Raw genomic sequence first — 23,475 nt, 5'->3', positions numbered from 1 at the left:
CACAGGTTTTGCAGAGTGATATTTGGAAGTATCATAAGAACACTTCTCACATATTAATGCATTTACATATTAACACTGGAAACTGCTTGCTTGTGTTCTGCTACGTATCTATAGTTGGCACCTTTCAGCGCAGAGATCTGAGAGTATTGAGTTGGTTTCCTCTAGCTATGGCCTGTTGCTTCTGCATCTATATTAGACCTTTACAAACATTATACACTGTAGTATTAAACCTTCTGCATCTATGCCTAACCATCACTGACAAAGTGCATATAGTATTACTATTTTGTAAATGTAACGTACCATAGATATATATCTCTTTTTCTGGTTACACGCACGTGGTTAGTAAATCCTGAAGAAAATAGATCTACAAAGCTGTTTCGGAAGTATTATTATCTTTGGTCTGTAAATAAGAAATAAAATGAGAAAATTTCACGCGCTATATACAGCAAAAAAAAAAACAAACAAACAAACAAAAGACGAACATTGACAGCCTACCAATTACAAAAAAATCCAAAAGTAGATAAGCATAACAGCAACATAACAGCAGCAATTGAGAAGCATTATTCAAGGACAAACAAATTGGACACCCTTTGTGCATTCTTGTATACGGGTCACAACCTCCAAGGAACAGAGAAAATTTCTCAGCTTTCAAATGCAGCGGCGATTTTTTTCTGAATAAGCTTCACCGCGAGACGAGGGGATAACCGCGGAAGTGTTTCCTGCAAGAGTAAAAAGTTCAAAAGATGATTTGCTAAGAAGTCCTTGGATCAAGTTTCGGTGCTGCAATGCTTGGTTCTAATAGCAGCACCTGCATAAAGGACTACGGCAAAAAGATCAATGATAATGATGTGAATTAATGTCCGTTTTATTATGAAGTATGAATGGTCTATGGTTACCATACAAGAGTTAGATGCCTGGTATGGACAATAGTTGAATTGACCGAACTGGTGACACCTTATGATGGTTTCGGTCAGGGAAGTGTCCCTTCAAATATCTGAAATTATGCATTTATCCCCTAAATATTGAAATATCCTGCATAACTTTAAAGATTTTGACTTCAACCTTTTCATAGACATAAAGATCTAGCTTGCCATAGCTTTCATGTGCCACTTGAAAGTATTACATGAGATCTTGATCTCTAAAGGACAAATACAACAACTCAAGAGTTCTCTAAGCACAACCAGGAGGCATTATTATGACTGTCGATGCAGCATGTTTTGTCTTTCCAGAAGTTTGAAAACCAAATTTGCCAACTGATGTGGTCAACTCACCATAATTCAAGTACTCAAAGTGATATGATGATGTTTATATAAAACTATAATGAGCCTGCTCATCATTCAAAATAAAGATTATATAAATAAAGGAGAAATGTCTTCATGTCGTAAATTGCTTAATGATGTGAGTTTTGGTTCTTATTTTTGCTATTTCCTAATCTATCCTCTTTTTATGTTTATTATTATTTCTTTTAAAGTAAATTTTCTCACTCAATGTTGTTTTGCATGTAAAAGCAAGGACTACCATACTGTCCAAAACAATACAAAATGGGCAGAGGCGAGACTAACCAGTTCGCTCAATGACCAATATGTGAATCACTCCATTTCAGACGAGCAAGGGGGGCCAACTTGGATCGGCCAATGACAATCAAATTTCGACGGTGCGCTTCAATCCAATCAAATCAGGGGTTCCCACAATTAAATTGACTTGGTTCACCCCTTTTAAAGCCCCTCTCTCCCCCTCTTTCACTCACCCTCACTCTCTTTCTCCCTCTCTTTCTCACTCACTTCCTTTCTCAATTAAAGATCCTAATTCGGTGATTAGAGCTCATCAAAAGATTCAATCAGAGGGCTTTAAATGCAGGATTGGATGGAAATTCTCTTATATTATAGGTATTTATGTTCTTTCCATCTTTTAGTTATTTTTTGACATAATTGAATGCTTATTATTTCATAATTACGAATTACTGACATGCATTTCTCTTATGATTAGACAATAGGTTCATTATCATGCTTTTAGGTCCAAATTAATGTTAATTTGGTCCAATCACAACTAGTTAATGGTGATTAGTATCTTTCTTTAAAGTTTAGGCACAATAAGGACCATTAGCTTACTTTTATTAGGGATAACTATACCTAATCATAGCATGTTAAGTGTGATTAGTGTGCCTCTCTTAATTTTAGGCTCAATTAGGTCCATTGTCTTACTTTTATGCTCGAATTGGAGATAATTAGGTCTAATCACAACTTGTTAAGTGAATTAGTGTGTTTCTCTTAAGTTTAGGCACCAATTATGACCATTAGCTTACTTTTAGCCCAAATTAGGGATAATTAGGCCTAATCACAACTTGTAATGAGTTGTTTCATTATAAATCTAGTTGTTGATTAAAGTTCCTTTCTTGTATTTAAAATGATTAAAGCATAATTAGAGGCAATTAGTGTTATTCTTCATATCTTTAGACCCAATTATGGGTCATTAACCATAATTTAGGATTAATCACAGCATTAACCATAATTTAGGATTAATCACAGCTTCTTGCTAATTGTTTTATTATAAATTTAATTGTTGATTAAGGATCATTACTTGTATTTTATATGATTAAAGTGTAACCAGAGGTGATTAATATTAATTTTCATACTTTTAGACACAACTTAGGGGTCATTAACCATAATTTAGTCTTAATCACAGCATCTTATTAGTTGTTTGAATATAAATAGATAGGTTGATTAAGGATCTTTCCATTTATTTAATATGATTAAAGTTTAATTAGATCTAACCAGTATCAATTTTTGTCATTATCTATAATTTAGGTATAATCGCAGTTTATGAATTGATTGGTTAAGGGTTTCTTCATGTATTTAATATGATTAAAGTCTAAGTACGACCAATTAATCTTATTTTCTTACTTTTGGATCTACTTAGGGTCATTATCATTGAAATTTCGTACAGTACCGGAGTTTTGAGCTTCGCTTGGTACGGTACAGTACTATGTACCGAGCAATATGTCAGGGCATACCGAGCGATACATCAGAGCGTACTCAGCGGTATGTTAGGGCGTACCGAGCAGTACACCTAATTTAGGCATAAAATCTTCCAAAAATACCTGAAAATATAAAAAAAAATTATGATAGGATTTTTAAGTTAGAAATAAATATAGTAATAGTATAAGTTTAACAAAACCAATGTAAATTAGGTAACAATAGTATCACAAATCTTTTTCGGACTTTGAGGAATAGCCTTATCCAAGGTTTGTATTTTAATCCGTTACGGATTGCTCTTATATAAATATTGAAATATCTACATAAAAATTATTTGAATTGTCAATTCACAAATCGTTGCTTTGTAGAGTTTAGGAAAGTGTAAATGTGAGAAAATAAGAGTTTGAGTTAGTTTAAGAGAGTGAGAGTGAAATAGAGTGAAATATGGGAGAAGATGAGTTTAAAAACCCATGAGAAAGGGCTCCAATATTGGAGCACTGTTACGGATCGATAACGGTCGAAATCGATCGTTACCGAGCTGTGTCGGGTGGTAAAGATCAAAATTTTGACCGTTACCGTCCGATATATCCCCGTATCGTCCAATACAAGGCAATATTGAGCGTTTCGCTCGATAGCAGGCGGTCCGCGTACCGGTATGCTGCCAGACCAGTACATACCGCTCGTACCGAACAATATTATTAGAATTAAAAACCTTGGTCATTACCCATAATTTAGGCTTAACCACAACTTATTATATTAATAATATTTTGTAGGAAAATGGTCCCAAAACAACAATAAGGTGATAAGTCCTCATCGTTTGGAGATCCACCATCATTGCCATGCTATGTAGGGATTACATCAATTAGGTTGAAGCAAAATTTTGCAAGCAAGAATCCCAATGTCACAAAATGTACAAAATACACCAAGGTTCCACTATTGATCAAAAGAAAATTTCAATCAACTTGGCTTAAAAAGAAGGCTAATATAGACTAGAACCATAAGAACAATATGGGCATGCTACGTAGTCATGATGATAATAGCAACACAAACATTACAGCTTATATCGTGCTTCATTGGACATTGATCAAGGGGCTCAATGGGAACATGATAGTGGTGTTGAATCTCGAATTTTGATGATAAAACTAATTGATTGTGTTTAGATGTTTAACTGCATTTTGAGTGATGCAGGTCTACTCGATCAGGATTAGACAGTTAACGCAGAAGGAATTGACGTTGCACCGAAGGAGATCACGTCAGGATATTGGACGGCAGAACGCTTCGGACGTCGAGCATCGAGCCAAGGAGAGCGGAATTGCGCCAAGGATATCGGGGTTACGGAGGTCAACCGCTAATTGGGCAACAAGCCGCAAGAGAGGACGATGCGTTGAAGAATCGGACGAAGCGCCAACCAATGACGTGCCGGGCAACAGAATGTCAATTCGCGTTGTAATAATTGTCTAGATCGGAGTAGAGTTTTAGTTTGTGTGTGCAGGAATAACTACGATAACGACAAAGACATAAAGCGAAACAAAGTGTCAGAGTCAAGCGAGAAGGATTCGTCGGGAGTTCGAGAGTTCGACAGAAGTCTGAAGGTTCGTCGGGAATGCTGCCAGAACTAGCCGAGAATGAGTAGGGAGCTTGCCGAAGGGTTTTTCGGAAGCTCGCCGGAAGGTTCGTTGGAAGTTCGCGGAGCTTGCTGAGAAAGATCGTAGCTTGCCGAAGAAGCTCGTCGGAACTCGCCAAGATCAAATCGTGAAGTCTAGGAGCTTGCCGGAAGTCCGCATAATGGTTTCCGAAAGTTTATCGGAAGACCGCCGAAAGTTCGTCGGAAGCTAGCCGGAAGTAGTCTTGACTTGCGGACTTTGTAATAGCTTAGGAAATGTCTTTAAATTCGTAGTTAGCACGTTAATTAGGGTTAGGATTAGGTGTTAATCCTATAACCCAAGTAGGGGCCAATTGGGCCCGAGTTCGGACTGGTTTGGGCCAAGTTTAGAGCCCAACCAGTGAGTTGAAATAGTGTAGGCGATGGCACCGCCAGATTAGGCGGTGGCACCGCCCAGAACCCGAGAACTAAGCGGTGCTACCACTGGACTGAGCGGTGGCACCGCCCAGCACCCGAGAGGTCCGGCGGTGGCACCGCCAGCCTCGGAAACCCAAGAGAATTCAAAATTTGGAGCCCAAATTTGAATCCTCTAAGGGCCTATAAATACCCCTCAATTCTCAGCTGAGATTACAACCTTTGAGAAGCAAGAGATTGAGATAAAAGTCTTAGCAAAGTCTTAGCAAGTCTTGTTTTCAATTGCTTGAGTGTTCACCTCCTTCTTTCTCTTTGAAAATTTGTAAGAGAGTGAACCACTTGTAAAAGGTTGTAAGAGGGGTATTTGTCCTTCCCCTTCAAAGTGATTTGCTAGTGAAAATTGGGAGCCTCATCGAAGAAGGCTTCACAAGTGGGATGTAGGTCGCATGACCGAACCACTATAAATCGGTTTGCGTTTATCTTATTGTCATTTATATTACTGCAAACCATCTTCACTTTGATGCTCTACTTCTTTATCTCCTTCTTACGTATGCCTTCAAGTTAAAACACAATCAAAACGGTTTCAAACGAAACGTTGCTTTTATCGTACGAAGTTTCCGAAAGTGTTTAAATCGTCGAAAGTTTATCGTACTTTACCGCTGCACTAATTCACCCCCCCCCCCCTCTTAGTGTCGCTCCGATCCTAACAATTGGTATCAGAGCCACGGTTTTCTACTTTGGTTTAACACCCAAATAGAAATGGCTCTTTACGGCTTTCAAGAGGGTCACTCTCTCATTCGTCCTCCCTTTTTCAATGGGACGGACTACACTTATTGGAAAACTTGAATGAGAGTTTTCTTACTTTCTTTGGATTTGAATCTATGGCACATAGTCGAAAATGGATTTGAAATGTCTTCTCTTCCGATGAACCATTGGAATGATTTAGAGAAGAAGATGTTTTCTTTAAACGTAAAGGCTATGAATGCCTTATTTTGCGCTTTGGACAAAAATGAGTTCAATCGGATTTCTACATGCGAAACGGCTTTTGATATTTGGCGAACACTTGAAATCACGTACGAAGGAACTAGTAGAGTCAAAGACTCGAAAGTTAACATTTTATTGCATGATTTTGAGCTTTTTCGAATGCAACCAAGTAAGACTATATGCGACATGTACACCAGTTTCACGGATGTCGTCAATAATCTAAGAGTTGATAAATCTTTTTTGAATTTTGATCTCGTAAGCAAGATCTTAAGATCCCTTCCAAAAAGGTGGGATCCTAAAATAACTGCAATACAAGAAACAAAAGATTTAATTAATTTTTCACTTGAAGAACTAATTGGTTCGTTGATGACATATGAAATGGTGCACAATACACATGATGAACAAAATCACCTTCCAAAGAATATGAAGAATTTGGAACTCCAGACAAATGAATACCACTTGAGCGATGACTCAAGTGATGAGGACAATGATGAACTTGAACTTCGAACACTAAATCTTAATAAGTTTATTAAACAAAAATCTAAAATAAACAATGAACTTGAACGGAGGAAGAGGCCAAAGAAGAGAAAGGCAACCAAGGATGAATCAAAAACTTCCAAAGGTGAAACGACGAATTGGGCTTTGACGAGCTTCGACTAAGGTAAGTAACTCAACTCTCTTGAATTATTTTGAAATTACATAATACTTTTCATGAGTTATTTTTAATTTAGTTTAGGATTAATTTTCTTAAAAATTACATGAAAATAAAAAAAAATTAGAAATCATGCTTATCATTCTAGTAATTTTAAAAATAATCACAAAAATTGTATGTTTATGATAAACAAAATGATTTTGATTAAAAATGCCTTATGAAATATGATATCATGCCTAATAAATTTATTTTTTGAGGCTATGCATGATAATGATGAGTTTTGGGTAATTTATAGTTTATTGATTATTGATGATTTCCATAATGATCTTTTACGATTTATAGATTATCGATTTATACCATGATGAAAGTTGCTTTCAAAAATGATGCATGACTTTTGTATGCAAACTAAGCATGAAAAGATAGATTCACCTAAAAAAAAAAATGTATGACTACAACAAATAACAAATGATTTTGGTTGAAAATACTTTATACTCAATGAAACCATCATTGATGAATATGCTTTATGTTTAATAGTTTCTTTGGCTTATATGCTCTATCATGATAAATATTTTGAAAATAAATGAAATCTTGTTTGATTTGAAGTAATGCATAATGATGATGCTTAATGATGTATTTTTTGATTTGGCATAAAAGTGGCTTTAAAATATGATGTATGTTTTGATTTGACATAAATGAAATAGGCATGCTTATAGGAAATAGTGAAGTGTCATGCTTGACAATTGGATACTTAATGATGCATAAAGTTGTAATGAAAATATTAATATTTTAATACTATGATTTGATGATTTTATGCATGACATTGTAAAGTTATATATAATGATGCATAATGATGAAATTGTGTAATAAAAATATTAAACATTTTGAAACCATGTTTAAGTATCATGCATATTGATCATGCTTAATAAATTTCAAAATTATGCACGATGAATCTTACGATTTATGGATTATCGATTTTTACCATAATGAAAGTACCTTATTAATCTTTGTTGTAATAAATCTTACTCTTTCTGTTTTAAACATGATACATGTTTTTATTTGGCATAAATGAAACAAAATCATATGTTTTGAAACAATCGAAAAGAGGAAAACATTCTTGAAAATTATTTTGCTCAATCTTATTGATTTTAATGAATCCATTTGTATCATCTTTGTGAATCTCTTGGATTTTGATAATGATTTTGATGATTTAAATTTGAATAAATTTTTATCGAAATCATGATCTTGATCTCTTGAAATTTATAACATAAAATCCTTTATAAATCAAGATTTCTTACTCTTTATTCTCTTACATTTTGAGAAAATTTTTAATATGAATCATAAGTGTTTTTATGCATGAATTGAAATCTTTTTCTCCTACGTTTCCTTTTGTGATTTACTAAAGAGAATATCCTTTTTAAAAATTCTTGACTTAAATTTTTATTTAAAAATCTCTTATTATTTTATCTTCTAAGATTTTCCTTTGATTATTTATGAGGAGGCTTTTCAAAAAGAAATCATGTCTTTTGGCATTCACATATTCTAATATTTTATGGTATGATTTTTTTGTAATTCCTTAGATTCATGAAATGTTTATCTCATCACCCAATTATTTTCTCCTTGATATTCCTTATGTGATGATATGAATACATGAAATATTCACTAATTTGTTTTGATGAAAAGTTATGATGATGAATGGTAGGATGAAATTTGACAAGTTAATACCATCATGATTTGAAACATTTATGATTTGAAATTATGCATGCAATTACTTTTTATTGTGATGATATATGCATATAATGTGTATCATGAATACTTTATTATCATACATGAAAATAGTAATAAATATTTTGAAAATAAATGTTTGTATCATGTTAGATGATTTTACATTGATCCATAGTCCTATCCACCATAGCCAACAAAACAGACAAAGATTAATGGTGTATACAAAGGGAAAAAAATGGGATATTAGCAAGGTCATTATCAAGTGGTTTAACTTCTATAGGATACTAATGCATATAGCACAGGGTCCATATTACCAGAATGAGCATCCAACCTCCTAAGCTTGAGAAGATACATGGCATGTATTTAGATAAGGAGGTGATAGAACCAAAAGACTAGATAAAATCCTTCAAGAAGCAATGAGACCTACATGGTTGACATTAATGTATGATACTTGAACTCAACCCATCCTGAATGAGAGCATCATCATAGTTTATTGCAATAAAAGGGTGGTCTTTCAATATAAGTTATTGAAAGATAGTCTTGCAATAAAAGAGTCATAGAAGATATTGACTTACAATATATTATATAGATTATTCTAATAATAAAGCGAATTTCAAGAAGACTGATTTGCAATTGATGAAGAGTTTTTTTTTTACTCTATGTGCATAATAAAGAATATTGGTGAACTACATTAGTTAGAAGATAGTGGCAAAGGCACAATCGATCAAAGGATTGAAATATCGTACCGTATCAAGGTCTTCAATTTCAATATACCGCTCGGTATATATATATATATATATAAAAGTAAAATAATAAAATCTGCGATGTCGCCTCTCTTCTCCCCACGCGGGGCGACGTCGCCTTTATACATATACATATACATATACATATACATATACATATACATATATATATACATATATTTACATATATATTTAATTAAAAAAAATCTACGACGTCGCCTCTCTTCTCCCTAGGTAGGGCAACGTCGCCTTTATATATATATATATATATATATATATATACCGCCCGGTAGCGAGCGGTCCGTGTACCGATGGCAAACCGATACGTACCGCCCAATACGAGCGATATCATTCGAAATTGAAGACCTTGAAATCGATCATGAAGTTTATCTACAACTATCAATAGGTACATTCCTTGATGTATTACACAAATAGAGAGATCCTTCGACCTAACATCACTTAATTTGCAACTATTTGATAGATTTGAAGTCCATTCAACAGAAGACACATGGAGTAATTACAATATTCATATCTCAAGAATGGACCAATGCTGACCAGATTTGGGATTCAGTCTTTCGGATTATAACAACGATCGAGCCACTTAAAGTCGTCCTCCACAAAGTCGATTTGGAGAAGTGGCCGCATATGGGCTACCTAACATTTATGTTAATTTCGATCGAGGAGATTAAAAAAGCATTTAACAAGTTATTCCTCCACCCTGAGTTATTCCTCCATCCGAGTAAAAGTGAGGTTAAAAAAGTATATACAAATCATCAATCGTAAGTGTACAGCCTACATAGGGCAAGATATTCATAATGCAAGTGTATTAAATTTTGATTTTATTTAGAATTTGAATAATATTTGTAACATATTAAATTGACCAATACAAATCAAATCTTGTAGCATATTACCTATATCCTGATATTCAGTATAACTAATGTTATTTATCAGCTCCTATCAAAAAACGACAAGACAACCGATGCCATAATAGAGGGTCTATTATTCTAAGAATGTATCAACTCATTCACCGATAACATAATCATATCATGTCGATACCCTATGGTTCCTAGCAATACACATTTATATTTAAGGCTCAAGCTCGAAGCCTACAACTCAAGGCCTGACGCAATCTAACGAGCCAAATAGGGTAGCACAAAGATCGATGTGGCTTGGTAGGTTGACGCAGGCAGTCTAGTCCTATGTGACTCAACGTAAGGCCCAACCAATAGCCCAGCCTATTGCTAAGACAATCATGTGTAGGCACGTGACTAAATTTGGCCGCAACCCTAGATCTACTAGTCTAGGCCAGAGTCATCCCAGTACTGTGTTGAGCCTAGTAGAATCCTAATTTGATCGATTTTATCGGTTCAGGCCTATTCAAGGTGATTTTAGATTGATTTTAAGCGATTCAAGCCTATTTGACCCAAATTGGAACTAAGTCCAAATTAGACTAGTGATTGCAGACTAATTTTATGAGGGACTTCAGGTTGGTTTAATTACGTTTTAATTGAATCGAGTCCAATTCGAGTCAATTTGACTCATTCAACTATGGTTCAGGTCAATTAATGGTTAATTACGATATGACTCCTTATATTATTAATCTTGAATGCAGTGATTTCAATAGGCGCTCGAGCGCTCGCCTAGGCGCTCGGGCGAGGCAAGGCGAGGCCCGAGCGCCTCGTTGAGCGTTCGCCCGAGCCTAGGCGTCGGGCGCTTCGGGCGAGCGCCCGGGTTAAACCAGGCGATCGAACCAATGTTTTACGTCTGATTCGATCTCCGGTGCTTTAGTTGGTTCAATCGAACCAACTAAATCACCGATAGGCTCCCTCTCGCGATTTCCCCGACTTCCCCAACCCTAACACTCACGATTTTGCCGTCGAGATTTCTTCTCCACTTCCGCTGCTCTTTACTGCCGTTGCCACTAGTCGTCGTTGCCACAATCGCTGCTCGCCGACTTCTCACCGCTGCCACAATCGTCGCTCGTCACTGTTGTCGTCGCTCGCCGCTCCCATTCCCACTATCGCTCGCGGCTCTCGCTACCGCTCGCCGCTCCCGCTCCAGCTACCGCTATCATTGTCTCAGCAGCCTTGGTCTTCTCACACTCTTCTCACTATACTGTTAACAATATATTAACAGTATACTGCTTACTGTATACTAATAATAGTATTTTTATTTATTAGATTAATAATATATTATTTTGATTTTAATGCTATTAATTTTTTATTTATTTAAAATTATTGTTAAGTTTCAGAATAAATGGCAAGTGTATAGAGCAACTCAATAGATTTGATGGAAAATTTTATTGTTTTGATTTTTAAGACTTTTTATTAATATGATATTGTGATTTTGTACCCAATTTTTTTAATTTAATATTATTTTTTTATTTAAATAATTTATATTAATTATATTATATATTTTTATATTTTAGCGCCTCGCTTCGCTCGGGCGAGCGCTTGGGCGAGTGCCTAGCGCCTTGGGTATTTTTGGACCTTAACGCCTTTTGGCGCCTAGCGCTTTTTAAATCACTGCTTGAATAGTTATTAATAATTTTTATGAGGTTACATGGTAGCACTATACCCTGAGACTTATATGTCACGAGGTGTTATGTGTGCCCAAAATGATGTGAGGGCAATTATTGACCTTGCCATGGACAAGAAGACTAATATACTGGTAGGGCAATTCTCTTCAGGGATCTAGCAGGTTGTTAGGTATGGTAGCTTGACAAGTAAGAGACATCATTCCATCAATGGCTAAGAGAGTGATATGGGTTCTCTCCATAAGCGGATGGGAGAACATAGAGCTCAATTTATGAGGCAAGACCTCTCCATCAACTACTAGGATAGTACATGATCAGGTATTTGACTTATGCCATATATTCATGAGACCTAAAATTGATCATATTATTAAAACTAGTTACTGAATTATGATTTGATATTTTGATATTATTTATGACATATTGATATCCGTTCATGATATTTTATTGATTTTGTTACATGTTTTGAGAGGACATTTAAGAAGTTCCTACTCAGCTTTGTTGATTTGTTGTTGATTTCTTTTTTTTTTCAGAGCAACTTTCAGATTTTAATACTGACTTTGACATAGAGAGGGTCATTGTGTAGCCTTAAGTAATTATGTGGAGGATTTTAGTTTTTACAGTTTCGGTATGAGCCAGTAGGGTTTCATTTTCTTTAATGTTACACCTTCTTATTTATGAAACATTTAAATTTTAAATTAAATAAAATTAGTTTGTTTATATATTGTTCGAAATGTTATATATGGAAAGTATATCATATTCTGTACATGTGTGAAAAATAAAATATTTTTAGCACGAGATGTGATATCTTTTTATGATATCATAGCATAGTTAAAGACCTCTGAGTTTTAGGATTCAAGGACTGACTTGACTAATGAATTTTTGTGACATATTGTAGGATTGATGGAACCATTGAACCATTGAGGAGCAAGTCTCCTTTGCTACTTTCATTCTAGTGGGTAGGGTCGATGCTTGGTGGACTACCTAAAGGAGAATCTTATTGACGGCGGCAATTCGATTATTTGAGAAAGGTTCAAGCAGGCATCTTATGATTAGTACTACGGAAAGGTTTCATCGTCAAAAGAAAAGAGAGTTCTTAATGTTCATCAAGGGAATCGGACAATAGCTGAGGACAAAGTTTACTTCATTGAGCTGGCCTGATTTTCTCCACACATGATCTTCAACGATGAGTAGAAGGCCCGACATTTTGAGGCTGGCCTACCCCCATCTGTCCAAGACCGTATTGTGCTCATGGAGCTTTGCACCTATATCGCAATCGTCAACAAGGCAATGGCTGTGGAGAAGTTAACAATGAATACCTAATCAACAACAAAGGGCATCATCTGATCAAGAGGTGTTACTTTTGTGGCAGGACAGATCATGTGTCCATAAACTGCACCATTGGACAACATGCATGCTTTCCAAAGATTGTTCCCTTAGGAACCAGCACCCCTGAGCCCAACAGTAAGGAGCAGCACCAACTTAGCCTGGACAAAGGGAAGAACAAGCTTGAGTCTTTGGACTCACCCATTGGGATGCACAAGCTTCTAAGACAATAACTTCAAGGTATGCTGACTCTCTACAGCATATATGCTAGTGTTTTGATTAAACTGAGTTCTTTGTACTCTTTCATACCTCCATATTTTGCAGACAAGTTAAAAAGAGACTCATAACCTATGACTAATGCTATAGTCATGGCCACACTGGCTAGAGATTCTTTACTAGGTAACCGGATATTTAGATGATGCATTATTACAATAGGACATGAATTATTGTTTGAATGATTCCCTGATTCCCACAAGAGAAGGATTTGTGGTATTTAATAATGCTTCTATTCATGGACTTGGATGTGTGTTAATGCAAAATATAAGAGTAGTAACTTATACATATAAACAATTAAAAATAAATAAAAAGAATTATCTCACATATAATTTCGAATTAATGGCTATTATCCAAGGATTACAATTTCGAATAATACCGCCCATACCGGGCGATACGTACCGGTCTGTCAGTAGATAGGTACACGGACCGGCCTCCACTACCAAGCGATATTATATATATAATATATAATATATATATTATATAAATATGCGACGTCGCATTCTCCCCAAGCGGGAAAAAGCGACATCGCGTCGCCTTGGCATCGAAAAATTCTATTTATATATATATATATATATATATATATATGATTTTTTTACTTATATATATATATATATATAACAGTATACCGCTCAGTATATAGTACCGTACCATATCGAGCGAATATCGAAACTTCGGTATGGTACGATATTTCAATCCTTGCTATTATCTTTACATTAAAAATTTAAAGACATTATCTTTACGAGTAAAACATAACATTAAGGGCTTATTGAGGGCAATCGCCCTATTATTTTTAGATTGAAAAATATAAAACTTATGATCTATTAATTGTTTAAAACATAGATTTAAATGAAACTATGACATGAAAATTATTTATATATCAAAATTATTCATGAATTGTTGAATTTGTTTAGAAATACTAATTTGTGGATATTTTTTATTTATCAAAATAGTTTTAGAATCTTATTAATTAAATTTCTATTTTAATTAATTTAGTTTGTATGCTTAGAATCCTATATGTTTATTATTTGATTTTTGAGCAATTAAAAGTGATATTATAGAATTATAAAAGTATATAAAAAAGAATCAATTTGAATTCGAGTCTAAACCGAGTCAAACTCGAGTCGAATCAAGATAACCGAGCCATAATCAGCTTGGACCTAGGTGTGATTTTGGTTCAACTCAAATTCTAACCTATAGCTTGGCTCGGCATCGTTTGTTTCAGGCACGAAGCATGCGACTCAAGGCCCGGTGCAGGTCTAGTGAGCCAAAGGCAAGCTGTGGGCATTTGTATATGTATAACTTTTGAACATATTGTGTGGGTGTGTTTTTCCTTTGGTTAAAGGTTATAATTATGTACATATGTCAAAATCACTATGTATAGGGGTAATTCTATCATTTTGTGTAGTAAATTAACATGTTTTACTTTAAGATTGCTTACACTCCTATAAAAACATTAAAATAATTGAAAACTGACATCCTACTTTCGTCATGCATGCAGGATATGGGTAGGACTAAAAGTAGGGTGTTACAAGTTGTGGTATCAGAGCCCAGGTCATGAGTCCTGTAGACTATCTGTATCTACAAAAGCATAGAGCGCACTACTTAATTATATTATAAGTTTTAATAATTAAATTATATTGATTTTCTTATTAATATATGATCCTCTTATGTTTGGCAGCTAGGGTGTAAACAACTTGAGATTAATCAAGAAGATATCATGAGAACTAGAGGACAAGCTAGTAACTCTAATATCCCGATTTGCACTCCACATGAGTAACACTAATGCCTTGAAGGTGGATCAATTTCTACAAGGACTTAGAGTAGAAATTTATTGGGATATGAAGATGACAATGAATGTCCAAGACATTCCCTATTCCTTAGTAACGGAAAAGGCCTTGGAAGTAGAGAAGATCGAGCAAAGAATTTTTCAAGCCTAATATATGCGTCGCAGCCATGATATACCAAGGAAGAATATTATTTTAACAACAGGCCCCTATAATATATTTTGAGCAATAAAAAAAATGGCACCTAGGTCAAGGACAACAAAAGGGGCAACCCAAATGCTATACGCAAGGAAAAATGGGTCAAACATTCCAGTCTTCTCAACCAGCTCAGGCACAAAGACCAACTTGCCTTAAATGTGGGGCGCATCATATGGGGGAATGCCTTAAAAGAAAAGGGCTATGTTTTCGATGTACAAAGCCCAAAATTTAGCAAAGAACTACACAACAATCTTATCATAACAGAAAAGAGTACCGAGCAGCAAGGATTGAAATTTCGTACCGTACCGGTGTATCGAAATTTGCTCAGTATGATACGGCATACCGAGTTGTACGCCTAATTTAGGTGTAAAATCCTCCAAAAACACTTGAAAAATAGGGGAAAAAATTAGGATATTTTTGTTTTCTTTATTAATTCCATTTCAATGAATGAGTTGCACTAACGAAACTGGCACAAGATGTCAAGTAAAAAGTGAGGTAACATCTTTCGAGCACCAGCACTACGCAAGAGATTCCATTCATTCTTTGTTAAACCACATTTGATGAGTTAACCACGCTTTGGTGTTAACGCTGAGAATGAATCAACAGTTTAAAGATATGACGTAGGTAAGGAAGCAGGTAAAGAAATAGTATCAAGGTTCAGTTCTGATGTTGGTGACCTCTGCTATGGTTGGTAACGTAACTTCTTGTGCTAGCGCATTCTAGGAATGAATACCATGATGGCAACAATTCATTTAGAGTTTTTAAGTTAGAATAAATATACATTTAGTATAGATTTAGCAAAACCAATGTAAATTAGGCAAGAATAGTATCACATATCTTTTACGTGCTTTGATAAATAGTCTTATGCAAGGTTCGTAATTTCGATCCATTATAGATCGTCCTTTTGTAAATATTAAAATATCTATAGAAAAATCGTTTGAATTGTTAGATTATTTTGTTACAATATAAATTTTAAGATTCAAATCAATTAAATAATAGACATATGTTGATATACCTGATTGTTGATTCTACCACCAAAACGAACGACGAATCTCCACGAGTGGTGGATCATGGTCCTCGATCCTATGTATCTACATATTGATATGATATGTTTGTTAGACCCAATCCTAAAATTGATCCCATGATATAGTTTATTGATACATCATATGTCATTGGTGCATCAATGTGATGATGATCGTAGGTTAATTGTCATGAATCACATATATCCGAAACGGCTCCTGAGGCATGTATTGGTGAATGTCAGAGCTTCTACTTTCGCTACTAATCTGCTGCTTCGTATCATACTGTTGCTCGGATAAATATGACCAACTATCACCGTATTGCTATTGGCCGTAAGATTCTCCATAATACGACGGTTATGAATACAATGAGCTTCGTTCTATTTCTACATCGTGTAGGCTCTATCGCATCTGCTCAAATTCATCCACTGCCTTCTCTTTCCATGCATAAACTTGACCAGTACCTTGTCGAGTTCCATGATTAGAATCTTGGGTGGCACGTATAAAATATTGCTCCTCGGTCCATGCATCAACCGCAAGTTACGTAGACGAGACCAACGACTGCCTGATGTCGCCGCCATCATCTGTCGAGGCACTGCTGTCTGTGTTGCTGTCATGTCTCTGGACCGAGCAAGTTGTTGAATACAATTGTGAAGGTGTCTCATCGCCCGACTTGATTCTTTCCAACGATACAACTGATGCTACTGCTTTCCCCTTTGCCTTGGCCTTTGCACGCTAGCTGAACGACTGTGATAGTTAGGTGTCTATAGTTCCTCGAGTAGTCTGACTCAATGTTGTTTGACTCCTTTCGCCACATTATGACCGAGGGGGATTTTCCACCTGTTGGTGTTGTGCTTCCTCTTCTTCTATTGTCTCGGTGATAAAACGCGAAGGACATTAAGGATCTCCCACCTCATAAAGTAGAGGATCCTCTTGGTTCTCCATTGCTTCGACCCATTCTAACATCGGCTCTGAATCTTCGTTGTAGAATTGGAGGCCGATGGGATCAATCTCTGGTTCCTCTAGCTCCCTTATCTAGCTCAACACACCGCAACCTTAGCTGCATATTATAATGGACATATACCAGTTTCTATAACCATCTATATGAGAGTGTGTTGTAGTGATTGAAAGAGGCGCTTGGGCGCTCGCCTAGGCGCTTGGGCGAGGCGAGGCGAGGCCCAAGCACCTCGCTAATGTCCCAGGCGGCGCGCTTCAAACAGGCGCCGCCTGGGCGCTCGCCCGAGCCTAGGCGCTGGGCGCTTCGGGCGAGCACCTGGGTAAACCAAGTGACCAAACCAGGATTTTAGGTCTGGTTCGGTTGTTAGTCGGTTCAATCGAACCAACTAAACCGATATAACCCTTACCCAACCCTAACCCGCTGCCGCTGCCGCTCCCGATCTCGCTGCTCGTCGCTCCTACTCCTGCTGCCGCTACTCGTCGCTGTCGCTGCTCGCGCCTCCCGCGAGCCCTCCCGCTGCTCGCGACTCCCGCGAGCCCTCCCGCTGCTCGCGACTCCCGCGAGCCCTCCCGCTGCTCGCGCCTCCCGCGAGCCCTCCCGCTGCTCGCGCCTCCCGCTCCCTTTCCCTTCCCCGCTGCCGCCGCTCGCCGCTGCTTCCTCGTTTCTCCGTCAGGCTCAGTATACAGTATACTCTTAATATTAAGTTTATTTTAATTTTGAAATGATTAATTTTCAATACTGTTAATAGATTAATAATATATTATTTTGATTTTAATGTTGTTAATTTTTATTTATTTGAAATTATTGCTAGGTTTCAACATAAATGGCAAGTGTAGAGAGCAACTCAATAGAGTCTCCAATGGTATCAAAAAAAAATCCTGCATGAAAGTATAATTATTTGAAGGATCCGAAAGATCATAATGCAGTGACTTGCATATTCTGCGATAAGACTACCAGAGGTGGTATTTTTCGTGTAAAACAACATCTAGTAAGAAATTTCAAGAATGCAGTATTGAAATGATTAATTTTCAATACTGTTAATAGATTAATAATATATTATTTTAATTTTAATATTGTTAATTTTATTTATTTGAAATTATTGCTAGGTTTCAACATAAATGGCAAGTGTAGAGAGTAACTCAATAGAGTCTCCAATGGTATCAAAAAAAGATCCTGCATGAAAGTATAATTATTTGAAGGATCCGAAAGATCATAATGCAGTGACTTGCATATTTTGCGATAAGACTACCAGAGGTGGTATTTTTCGTGCAAAACAACATCTAGTAGGCAATTTCAAGAATACAACAGCTTGCAAAAAATGTCCACCTGAGGTAAAAGAAGAGTTGTTGAGTTATATGAATGAAAAGAAAACACAAAAGAATGAATCTTACGGGAATTTACCAGAAGACAATGTTGAACATCTCAAGGATGAAGAAGAAGATTATTTTATGAGTATTAACCCAAGTGAAAAAAGAGTATACGACAAAAAGGGAAAAGAAGTTATGAGTACTAAGAAAGGTAAAAAAGGACCGATGAATCTATATATGCTTCAAGGATCCCAGAAACAACAAGGGCAAGCAGGAGGCTCAAAATTTAGACAAACAAATAAAATTGATGCTTGTGATAAAGAAATAAGAAGAAGAACAATTCAGCACATTGCTCGCTTCTTCTATCAGGTTGGTCTTCCCCTTAGTACAACTCGTTTAGATAGTTTTAAGGATATGATTTAAGCTATTGAAAGATATGGTACAGGATTAAAACCTCCAAGTTATTATGAGATACGAGTTCCATTGCTGCAAAAAGAGTTGAATTATACAAATGACTTACTAAAGGGTCATAAAGAATCATGGGCAACACATGGTTGTTCTATTATGTCAAATGTTTAGACTGACAGGAGACACAGGAGTATAATTAATTTTATGATTAATTGTTCTTTAGGGACTATATTTGTGAAGTCAATATATGTTTTATCTTTTGTAAAATCTAGAGACAAGATATATGATTTACTTGACAACTTCGTGGAAGAAATTGAAGAACAAAATATCGTTCAAATCATAACCGACAATGGAAGCAACTATGTTTTAGTTGGTAATATTCATCTTTTGATTTTGTTAATTATTTTATCTTCAATTAAGTGTATTAAACTTTTAAGTCTTATCATTTTTGTTATCCTTTGTCTCAGGTAAATTGCTTGAATCAAAAAGACAACACTTGTATTGGACTCCATGTGCAGCACATTATATTAATTTAATGTTGGAGGATATTGGAAAGATCTTAGAATTCAAGAAAACCTTAGAAAGGACAATTTTTGTTGTTGGATTTCTTTATAATCACATTGGGGCTTTGAATATGATGAGAGAATTTACAGGGAATAAAGAATTAGTGAGACATGGTATTACCCGATTTACTACTTCATTCTTGACATTACAGAGCATGCATCGTCAAAAACATACTTTGAGAAATATGTTTACCTCTGATAAATGGGTGACAAGCAAATGGGCAAAAGAAACAAAATGCAAGAGGGCTGCTGATATCATCTTAATGCCATCCTTTTGAAATCATGTAGTTTATATATTAAAGGTAATGGGCCCTCTTGTTCGAGTCCTTCGGTTGGTGGATAATGAAAATAAGCCTGCAATGGGATATATTTATGATGCTATAGATAGAGCAAATGAGACGATTAAAATATCTTTTAATGAAAATGAAGAAAAATATGAGAAAAATTTTACAATCATTGACCAAAGATGGAATTGTCAACTTCATCGTCCCTTACATGTAGCAGGATATTATTTGAACCCTGAATTCTTTTATAAGATTAAATCTGTTGGATTTGATGCAGAAGTTTTGGGTGGGTTATATCAGTGCGTTGCAAGATTAGTTCCCAACCTTGAGGTTCAAGATAAGATTATTCATAAATTATCTTTATATAAAAATGCTGAAGGTCTTTTTAGAATTCCAATTGTCGTTCGATTCAAGATAATTACCTCTCCAGGTATTAATAATTTGATATAATTAATTTCATATATATTATGTTACTATGTTATTGCTAATAATAACATAAATTTTGCAGCTAAATGGTGGAGTCTATTTGGAAATTCCACCCCGAACTTACAGAAATTTGCTATTAAAGTATTTAGTTTGACATGTAGTGCTTCGGATTGTGAGCGAAACTGGAGTGTGTTTGAGCATGTAAGTATTACTAAATATTTTTATTTTTATTTATTTATTTATTTATTTAGATATATGTATTAATATATTTTTAAATTATATGACATGACAAATTCACTCGAAGAGAAGAAATCGGTTAGAACATCAATGATTGCATGATCTTGTTTACATAAAGTATAATCAAGCTTTGAAGACTCGTCATGATTTGAAAAATAGATTTGATTCAATCTCATTGCAAGATATTGATGATACAAATGAGTGGTTAGTAGGAGAAATGGGTGCTAACTTGCAAGATGCTGAAGACGAGCTTGTATTTGAAGATGATAGATTGACATGGGGAGATGTGGCAAGAGCTTCAGGTGCTGGAGAATTACAAACATATACAAGACGGATGTTAAAGAGAAAAATGAGTGCAAAAGTATCAAGCTCGGCTCCTGCTATTGTTGAAGACATAGAGAATGAAATATATCTTGATGAAGAGGAAGGAATCAAAGGACAAGAGGAAGAAGACGAATTCAATGAAGATGATTTGTGTGAAAATGACGATAATATTGATTATGATGAATGACTTTGATGTAAAATTTTATTGTTTTGAATTTTGAAACTTTTTGTTAATGTGACATTGTGATTTTGTATCTTAGATTTTCTTAATTTAATAGCATATTTTTATTTAAAATTTTAAATAATTATATTTATTAATTATATTATATATTTTTATATTTTAGCGCCTCGCTTCGCTCGGGCGAGCGCCTAACGCCTCGGGCGTTTTTGGACCTTAGCGCCTAGCGCTTTTTAAATCACTGGTCTATTGCGAACCTTCGTGTGAATCAATGCGAATGTTGACCAATTACGTTCGCAACCACTAGATGTCGTTTGTGAAAGTACACGAACGACAACCATAAATGTGGTGCATCCCCTCCAAATTGTAGCGACCACTCGACTGTAAAGAAATATAAATAAGACTTTATTTGCATAACAAATAATTAACATCAAATATAATTGATAATCAATATATGTAACTTTTCCTCACCATGATCCATAGTATAACGACACGATTCAGCTACAACGTCGGAGAATGAACCAACTATTTCTCTAAATAATTGACCCTCCATAAGAGCATCAGCTGCATCAACAGTGTTTGGCAAGAGTCGGCATATAACATTTCTTAATGTCATTAGTAAATCATTTTGCGTTCCAAGAGTATATCGATATTGAATTGCTAGGTTTAGATAATACGTTGCAATACATAATTTTGTTAGTATGATTTTTTTATTATATAAAAATTAATAAATTAAATTATTCTGAATATAAATTTACTTGCATTATGGATAACTTGATCCATATGAACTTCAGTCAGACGATCAATGATTCATATGTATTGGTTGGCCTTAAAATCATCTTTGAATGCTTTCTTGACCTCCTCTCTTGCTGAAATCAGCATATATTTAAGACACGACATCTGTGGACGCTTGTCCATATCAACCTTATGGAGAACAATATAAAGTGATTCCACACCGTTTATGATTTCAGTTGTGGTCTCTCAAAATCTAGAGGAAAGAATAGATTTTTTTATCTTCTTTCCATCGCTCAATTTCGAATATCTAGAATCAGACCACTCCTATGAGGTGACCATTGTCTTTAAGTCGTACCTCTTTTGCTGTAATGACTTTAATGCAATTAAATTGATAACAAACCGAGTAACTCCAGGTTGGAATATCTCATTGTTTGCATACTTTTGCATTAAAGAGCGGACCTAATGATAATTATATATAAACTTTGTAATTGACTGTGCTCGAGCTACACACTTCTTGACTACGTCCAACTCACCAATATCCTTCAGCATTAGATCTATGCAATGAGCTGCACATGGAGTCCAAAACAATATTTTTCTTTTTTCCATCAATTGCAAGCTGACCTTCTTGAAATTTACTCTATTGTCGATTACTATTTGGACAATATACTGTATTTCGATCTCCTCTACTACAATGTCCATCAAGCTCTCAATATAGTCTGCATCTTGGATCTTGTTAGAAGCATTAACTGACTTATGAAACACCACCCTTCTATTACAATAAATAAGAAAGTTGATGATACTCATTCTTGTTGGCCCTATCCAACTGTCACACATCAGTGTCACCCCATATTCGTCCTATTGCCTCTTGAAGGATTTGATCCAATCCTTCAGTTCTACCACCTCCTCATCTAAATACACGCTGTGAATCTCACTTGGTGTTGGAGGTTGGATCCTTGTGCTAGACTTTTGAATAAAAGAGACTATACTCTGATAATATGGACCTTGGGTTGTGTTAGCTGGAATCCTATGAAAGTTGAACCATTTTGAAATTGTCTTCCCAATATCCCGCTTCTTTTCTTTTGTATATATATCGTCTATTCGTGTTTGTTTCGCTATTTGTAGGGGATAGGCTTGTGGATAAATATCAGCAATATCTGGTGCAGACCTCCTGCTAAGACCTCTCATAAATCCACGGAATCCACCATGCCTCGTGCTACTAGTTCGACCTAACTGAGGAGCAGTTGGCTACCTCATGCTGGCCGACCTCTGGATTCTACTGCCACCGCCATGCTCCAATTATTAGTCAAGTCATCGATGCCTCGTTGCTTCATCAACCATATACTGATACTCCAATGATGCACAAATCCCAACTATGAGATCCGAGTCGACTTCATCATCGCAACCCTCATATTGATCATAAATTGGTTCCTGCATAGCCCTACAGTATTTTTCCTCAACTCTTATCTTCTTTTTAATGTATCTTCCTTTACTTATTGTAGCTTGCTTTAAAATAATTTACGGATCTCCATTGGAACCTTCTTGCATTTTGCAATATCAGGATACCTACCGACCAAATACATCTTCGTCCGAGTTATTCCTCTACTCTTGCCAATGTAGTCACAATAAATACATTACCAATGATGTCGGTTCTCATTCATCTTTCGAGTCTGAACCCATGCATCATCATATGGTCGTTCCATTGATACAATGATCCTACTAAATTTAAATCAAATAAGCTCTAAACATGTTGAATTGACCTAATATCGATCAAAAATCACTAATCTGTTAAATAATTTTATTAAAACCTAACTAATCATATTTTACCATCA

The 23,475-nt window shown here is 35.6% G+C and overlaps 1 protein-coding gene across 4 annotated transcripts in view; it reads right to left on the bottom strand.

The window, feature by feature from the left end:
• Positions 1–363: 363 nt before the first annotated feature.
• The window catches only part of LOC135586015 (uncharacterized), a 35,852-nt gene continuing 12,740 nt past the window's right edge, over positions 364–23,475 (bottom strand). For all 4 annotated transcript variants that reach the window (XR_010491915.1, XR_010491916.1, XM_065129498.1 and 1 more), the window contains one exon: positions 364–719. Coding sequence is in view for 2 of the 4 variants with exons in the window: in XM_065129498.1 (XP_064985570.1) it covers positions 642–719 (78 nt within the window). In the remaining 2 variants the exon portion in view is untranslated. The remainder of the gene's footprint in view (positions 720–23,475) is intronic.

Source organism: Musa acuminata, chromosome BXJ2-10, assembly GCF_036884655.1.
Source record: "Musa acuminata AAA Group cultivar baxijiao chromosome BXJ2-10, Cavendish_Baxijiao_AAA, whole genome shotgun sequence".
Classification (NCBI taxonomy): domain Eukaryota; kingdom Viridiplantae; phylum Streptophyta; class Magnoliopsida; order Zingiberales; family Musaceae; genus Musa; species Musa acuminata.
Note: the sequence above shows the minus strand (reverse complement) of the source record. Positions and strands in the feature narration are given on the sequence as shown.